This window comes from Blennius ocellaris (assembly GCF_963422515.1).
Source record: "Blennius ocellaris genome assembly, chromosome: 20".
Classification (NCBI taxonomy): domain Eukaryota; kingdom Metazoa; phylum Chordata; class Actinopteri; order Blenniiformes; family Blenniidae; genus Blennius; species Blennius ocellaris.
The window spans coordinates 23,598,127-23,605,626 of NC_137669.1; the positions used below are offsets into that span (position 1 = coordinate 23,598,127).

General features: G+C 57.8%; 1 protein-coding gene across 1 annotated transcript in view; it reads left to right on the forward strand.

Moving 5' to 3' along the window:
- Positions 1–7,500, forward strand: part of gon4la (gon-4 like a) — a 13,965-nt gene that overhangs the window by 6,001 nt on the left and 464 nt on the right. Inside the window, exons 13-24 of the mRNA XM_080515518.1 lie at positions 163–263; positions 388–559; positions 1,542–1,628; positions 1,722–1,899; positions 1,968–2,118; positions 2,755–2,902; positions 3,031–3,147; positions 3,224–3,796; positions 4,786–4,977; positions 6,130–6,273; positions 6,348–6,796; positions 6,906–7,008. Coding sequence (XP_080371644.1) covers positions 163–263; positions 388–559; positions 1,542–1,628; positions 1,722–1,899; positions 1,968–2,118; positions 2,755–2,902; positions 3,031–3,147; positions 3,224–3,796; positions 4,786–4,977; positions 6,130–6,273; positions 6,348–6,796; positions 6,906–7,008 — 2,415 coding nt within the window. The remainder of the gene's footprint in view (positions 1–162; positions 264–387; positions 560–1,541; positions 1,629–1,721; positions 1,900–1,967; positions 2,119–2,754; positions 2,903–3,030; positions 3,148–3,223; positions 3,797–4,785; positions 4,978–6,129; positions 6,274–6,347; positions 6,797–6,905; positions 7,009–7,500) is intronic.

Consider the following 7,500-nt stretch of genomic DNA (forward strand, 5'->3'; position numbering starts at 1 on the left):
TAGCTCACTCACTCTCTCCTTCACTCACTCACTTTCTCATTTACTCACTCACTCCTTCACTCGCCCACTCACTCACTCTCACTCTCCCTCATTCACTCTCTCGCTCACTCATTCACTCACTCACTCGCTCACTCTCTCACTCTCTCACTCGATGTGTTGCAGCTGAAGGAGGACCTGGCGGGACAGGAAGTGGACGATGAAGGTCATGAGGAAGAGGAGGAGCTGCAGGAGGAGACGCACTCTGTTCAGACACACACGGCTGCGTATGCATCACAACACACACACACACACACACACGCACACACACACACACACACACACACACACACACACACACACACAGGTCTCCCCTGATTGGTGGAGGTGTCACTGAGGTCTCCTCCACAGAGCGCCGCCTGACGACGGACCAATGGCGGAGCTCCGTACGGTGAAGCAGCAGCTGCAGTTCCTCAGAGGGAAGGAGACTCACACACCCAACGGCGCCACGCAGCAGGTGGAACCGCACACACTGAAGCTCAGCGGCCAGCAGAAGAGGCAGCTGCAGCGCCAGCTAGAGCAGGTACTCACCTGTACTCACCTGTACCCACCTGTACCCACCTGTACACACCTGTACTCACCTGTACTCACCTGTACACACCTGTACCCACCTGTACCCACCTGTACACACCTGTACTCACCTGTACTCACCTGTACACACCTGTACCCACCTGTACACACCTGTACTCACCTGTACTCACCTGTACTCACCTGTACCCACCTGTACACACCTGTACTCACCTGTACTCACCTGTACACACCTGTACTCACCTGTACACACCTGTACTCACCTGTACCCACCTGTACTCACCTGTACACATCTGTACTCACCTGTACTCACCTGTACTCACCTGTACTCACCTGTACCCACCTGTACTCATCTGTACTCACCTGTACACATCTGTACTCACCTGTACTCACCTGTACCCACCTGTACCCACCTGTACTCACCTGTACACACCTGTACACACCTGTACTCACCTGTCCTCACCTGTACACACCTGAACTCCCCTGTACTCACCTGTACCCACCTGTACCCACCTGCACCCACCTGTACACACCTGTACTCACCTGTACTCACCTGTCCTCACCTGTACACACCTGTACTCACCTGTACACACCTGCACTCACCTGTACACACCTGTACTCACCTGTCCTCACCTGTACACACCTGAGCTCACCTGTACACACCTGTGCTCACCTGTACCCACCTGTGCTCACCTGTACACACCTGTACCCACCTGTACTCACCTGTACCCACCTGTACACACCTGTACTCACCTGTCCTCACCTGTACACACCTGAACTCCCCTGTACTCACCTGTACCCACCTGTACCCACCTGCACCCACCTGTACTCACCTGTCCTCACCTGTACACACCTGAGCTCACCTGTACACACCTGTGCTCACCTGTACCCACCTGTGCTCACCTGTACCCACCTGTGCTCACCTGTACCCACCTGTACTCACCTGTACTCACCTGTGTCTTCTCTCTCGTCTCCAGCATGTGCAGCTGCTGACACAGACTCACCTGCTGACGTCGCCGGTGGTTAAGCTGCAGAGTGAAGCGGAGACCACCCGACAGTTCCTGGTAACACACTCTCTCACACACACACACACACACACACACACACACACACCAATGTGTGCCCCGGCGTTGCCATAGCGACATGTGTTCCTCCAGCTGGAGCTGAACGTGCTGGCTCAGCGGGCGGAGCTCCTGGCCTCCGGGACTCGCCCCGCCTTCCAGAGCGCCTTCAGGGCCGGCAACCTGCAGGGGGCGCTGCAGCTGCTGCAGGAGCTGCTCCGCAGCCCCATCGGCTACCAGACGCAGCCGCGGCCGCTGGACGCCCGCGGACACGGTGAGTGCAGCGGTGCATCATGGGAGCCGCGTTCCGGGGGCCGTGACCTCACTGCCGTCCGCCTCCAGTCAGGTGTTTCCCCGTCATGCCGGCCGAGCTGGCCTGGGTCTTCTCCACCCGGCCCGTCTTCCTCCACCCGGAGCTGCTGCCCTGCGCCAGCCTGGACCCCGCCCTCTACTGCCCCCGCAGGACCGCCGCCTTCACTGCAGCCGAGGACTGGTAGGACGGCTCAGAGGGTCACCCTTCACCCTCACCCTCACCCTTCACCCTCACCCTCACCCTCACCCTCACCCTTCACCCTCACCCTCACCCTCACCTTCACCCTCACCCTCACCCTCACCCTTCACCTTCACCTTCACCTTCACCTTCACCTTCACCTTCACCTTCACCTTCACCCTTCACCCTCACCCTCACCCTTCACCCTCACCCTCACCCTCACCCTTCACCCTTCACCCTTCACCCTCACCCTCACCCTCACCCTCACCCTCACCCTTCACCCTCACCCTCACCCTTCACCCTTCACCCTTCACCCTCACCCTCACCTTCACCCTTCACCCTTCACCCTCACCCTCACCTTCACCTTCACCCTCACCCTTCACCCTCACCCTCACCCTTCACCTGCTGTCACCACTGTGAATGAGTGAGAGAGTGAATGTGTTGTTACCGTTTCAAAAAGCTCCTCCATCAGCTCATTAACTTCCTTTTCTGTGTGTGTGTGTGTGTGTGTGTGTGTGTGTGTGTGTGTGTGTGTGTGTGTGTGTGTGTGTGTGTGTGTGTGTGTGTGTGTGTGTGTGTGTGTGTGTGTGTGTGTGTGTGTGTGTGTGTGTGTGTGTGTGTGTGTGTGTGTGTCCTCAGCCTGCTGGTCCTCGGCCTCAGGAACATGGAGGGGTCATGTGACCCCCCCAAGCTGGTTTCCCAGTTCCTCCTGAGGAAGACGCTGGTCCAGGTGAGACGGAGGATCCTGCAGTGCTGCAGACCGGGTTTCCCCGACAACGTCGTCAAGGTGACACACACACACACACACACACACACACACACACACACACACACACACACACACACACACACACACACACACACACACACACACACACACCCCCCCCCCCTGACTGGTTGTGGTCCTCCTCCCAGGCCTTCAGGTACCAGCGGGTGTTGTGGCCGATGCCGGTGGTCTGTCAGTGCGTGGCGCCGGCGGCGTGGCGCCCCCCTGTGGAGAGGGAGGAGCGGCTCCTCCCCCTGTGGCTGGCGGTAGGTCGTACGTCAAGAGGTTGGGGGGGGGGGGGGGGGTTGGCGTGTCAGTGACCCGGGCTTTTGTCTCCTCCAGCGGAGTCTCCCGGTCCTCCAGCACGCCATCGCCCACGACAACCACCGCCACGGGCCTCCTGGCTCCGCCCCCAAGGCCCCGCCCCCCTGCAGGAAGGGCGGCGCCCGGCAGAGCCACCTCACCTTCCTGCGCTCCGCCTCTGGCAGCTGCAGCCTCCCGGCCGGGTCCCGCTACCCGGCCCGCCTCCCGGACCACCTGGACTTCAAGCGCATCGGGTTCGTCCTGCTGCACCGGCCCCTCCCCCTCCCCCTCCCCCTCCCCCCGCCTGGCACCGCCGTCTCCGTGGCAACCAGCCTCCGGACCACCAAGCACTCTGAGACTCTGGCTGGACTGAGGAGGAGGACGACCGAAGAGACCCCGCCTCCGGGCGATGATGTCATCAGGGAGGAGGAAGAGGAGGATGGAGGTGACGGGGGTGGAGGTGATGGAGGTCAAGGTGACGGAGGTGAAGAAGGTGACGGGGGTCCAGAGAGGCGTTCAGGTGCAGCAGGACAATCAAGCGTTGATCTGCATGAAGAAGAAGACCAGAGGAAGTCGGAGGACCTGAAGTTCGCTCAGGATTATCTGCACCGGGTGAGATGTGTACTCTCTGTGTACTCCATGTACTATCTGTGTACTCCCTGTGTACTCATGTACTCTCTGTGTACTCTCTGTGTACTCCATGTACTCCCTGTGTACTCTCTGTGTACTCCATGTACTCCCTGTGTACTCTCTGTGTACTCCATGTACTCCCTGTGTACTCCATGTACTATCTGTGTACTCCATGTACTCCCTGTGTTCTCCCTGTACTCTCTGTGTACTCCATGTACTCCCTGTGTTCTCCCTGTGTACTCCCTGTACTCTCTGTGTACTCCATGTGTTCTCCCTGTGTACTCTCTGTGTACTCCATGTACTCCCTGTGTTCTCCCTGTGTACTCCATGTACTCCCTGTGTTCTCCCTGTGTACTCCCTGTGTACTCCATGTACTCCCTGTGTACTCTCTGTGTACTCCATGTACTCCCTGTGTACTCCATGTACTCCCTGTGTACTCTCTGTGTACTCCATGTACTCCCTGTGTTCTCCCTGTGTACTCCATGTACTCCCTGTGTTCTCCCTGTGTACTCCCTGTGTACTCCATGTACTCCCTGTGTACTCTCTGTGTACTCCATGTACTCCCTGTGTACTCCATGTACTCCCTGTGTACTCTCTGTGTACTCCATGTACTCCCTGTGTACTCCATGTACTATCTGTGTACTCCATGTACTCCCTGTGTTCTCCCTGTACTCTCTGTGTACTCCATGTACTCCCTGTGTTCTCCCTGTGTACTCCCTGTACTCTCTGTGTACTCCATGTGTTCTCCCTGTGTACTCTCTGTGTACTCCATGTACTCCCTGTGTTCTCCCTGTGTACTCCATGTACTCCCTGTGTTCTCCCTGTGTACTCCCTGTGTACTCCATGTACTCCCTGTGTACTCTCTGTGTACTCCATGTACTCCCTGTGTACTCCATGTACTCCCTGTGTACTCTCTGTGTACTCCCTGTACTCTCTGTGTACTCCATGTACTCCCTGTACTCCCTGTGCAGGTGAGCGAGGCCCTGCAGGTGAGTCCTGAGGTCAGAGACCAGCTGGTCCAGGTCCTGGACCAGTTCTCCGAGGGTCCTGGTTCTGCAGAGGACCTGTTCCAGCGCCTGAGGACGATGTTGGAACCGTTTCCTGTCCTGCTGAGAGACTTTGCTGCTTTTCTGACGTCCAGTCAGGCTGAACGCTGCGGCCTGGTGAGGAGCACCGGGTGATCTTGACCTCCTCCTGTCTCCTCCTCCTCCTGTCTTCTCCTCCTGTCTCCTCCTGTCTCCTCCTCCTGTCTCCTCCTGTCTCCTCCTCCTGTCTCCTCCTCCTCCTGTCTCCTCCTGTCTCCTCCTCCTGTCTCCTCCTGTCTCCTCCTCCTCCTGTCTCCTCCTCCTGTCTCCTCCTCCTCCTGTCTCCTCCTGTCTCCTCCTCCTGTCTCCTCCTCCTCCTGTCTCCTCCTGTCTCCTCCTCCTGTCTCTTTCTCCTCCTGTCTCCTCCTCCTGTCTCTTTCTCCTCCTGTCTCCTCCTCCTGCTCCTGTCTCCTCCTCCTCCTCCTGGCTCCTCCTCCTGTCTCTTTCTCCTCCTGTCTCCTCCTCCTGTCTCTTTCTCCTCCTGTCTCCTCCTCCTGCTCCTGTCTCCTCCTCCTCCTCCTGGCTCCTCCTCCTGTCTCTTTCTCCTCCTGTCTCCTCCTCCTGCTCCTGTCTCCTCCTCCTCCTCCTGGCTCCTCCTCCTCCTGTCTCCTCCTCCTCCTCCTGGCTCCTCCTCCTGTCTCTTTCTCCTCCTGTCTCCTCCTCCTGCTCCTGTCTCCTCCTCCTCCTCCTGGCTCCTCCTCCTCCTGTCTCCTCCTCCTCCTCCTGTCTCCTCCTCCTCCTGTCTCCTCCTCACTCCTCCTCATCCTTGTCTCCTCCTCCTCCTCACTCCTGTCTCCTCCTCTCTCCTCCTGTCTCCTCCAATTCCTGACCTCTCACTCCTCCTCCTCCTCACTCCTCCTCTTGTCTCCTCACTCCTCCTCATCCTGACCTCTCACTCCTCCTCTTGTCTCCTCATTCCTCCTGACTCCTCCTCTTGTCTCCTCACTCCTCCTTCTCCTCCTCCTCTTGTCTCCTCACTCCTCCTCTTGTCTCCTCACTCCTCCTGACTCCTCCTCTTGTCTCCTCCTCCTCCTGACTCCTCCTCTTGTCTCCTCCTCCTCCTGACCTCTCACTCCTCCTCACTCCTCCTCTTGTCTCCTCCTCCTCCTGACCTCTCACTCCTCCTCACTCCTCCTCTTGTCTCCTCCTCCTCCTGACCTCTCACTCCTCCTCACTCCTCCTCCTCACTCCTCCTCTTGTCTCCTCCTCCTCCTCCTCTCTCCTCTGCAGCTGTTCGAGCAGCAGATGTTTGAGCGCAGCCGTCAGTTTCTATGGCGATTGGGGCGGAGCCTGGGAAGGAGCTCCACCCTCTACCAGCAGGTGGTGTCAGCCCTGCAGAGAAGCTCCGCCCCCTCCCCCGAGGTCGTCCAGCAGGTAGACGGTGACCTTTGACCTGCGGCTCACTGACCTTCATTCAGACCCCGTGACCTCAGTGCCCATCTGTCCAGGTGTCCTCGCTGCTCAGGCTCCACCCACACCTGCAGCAGGAGGTGCAGCTCCTCTTCCTGCAGCTCCACCCACAACCTGCTGCCATGGCAACCAACTCCCACAGTCCACCTCACCTCAGCCTGCAGGTGGAGGAGGAGAGGGAGGAAGAAGAGCAGGGGAAGGAGGAGGAGAAGGAGGAGAAAGAAGTGGAGGAGGAGCAAGGAGGAGAGGAGAAGGAGGCGCAGGAGGAGGAGCTGGAGAAAGAGGAGGTGGAGGTGGAGGAGGAGGAGGAGGAGCTGGAGAAGGTGGAGGTGGAGGAGGAGGAGGAGGAGCTGGAGAAAGAGGTGGAGGAGGAGCTGGAGGAGGAGCTGGAGGAGGAGGAGGAGGAGGAGGAGGAGGAGGAGGACCTGACCTGTGCCACAAACATTTCAGTGCCGATGACCAGAGAGAAAGTCGTCACCTGGACCCGGTGAGACACACACACACAGTCACACACACACACACGCACACACACACACACACACACACACACACAGTCACACACACACACACACAATGACCTCATCCCGTTGTTCCAGAGATGACGATCGGACCATCCTGACTTCCTGTCAGCAGCGAGGAGCCAATTGGAGAACCTTCCAGCAGGTCTCCGCCCACCTGGGGAACAAGTCCGCCTCCCAGGTGAGAGGGGGCGGGGCTTCAGGATGTAGTAGTAGCAGTAGTAGTAGCAGTAGTAGCAGTAGTAGTAGTAGTAGTAGTAGTAGTAGTAGTAGTAGTAGCAGCAGCAGCAGTAGTAGTAGCAGTAGCAGTAGTAGTAGTAGTAGTAGTAGTAGTAGTAGCAGCAGTAGCAGCAGTAGTAGTAGTAGTAGTAGCAGTAGTAGTAGTAGTAGCAGCAGTAGCAGCAGTAGCAGCAGTAGCAGTAGTAGTAGTAGTAGCAGTAGCAGTAGCAGTAGCAGTAGTAGTAGCAGTAGCAGTAGCAGTAGCAGTAGCAGTAGCAGTAGCAGTAGCAGTAGTAGCAGTAGCAGTAGCAGCAGCAGCAGCAGCAGCAGCAGCAGCAGCAGCAGCAGCAGCAGCAGCAGCAGCAGTAGCAGTAGCAGTAGTAGTAGTAGCAGTAGCAGTAGCAGTAGCAGTAGCAGTAGCAGTAGTAGCAGTAGTAGTAGCAGTAGTAGTAGT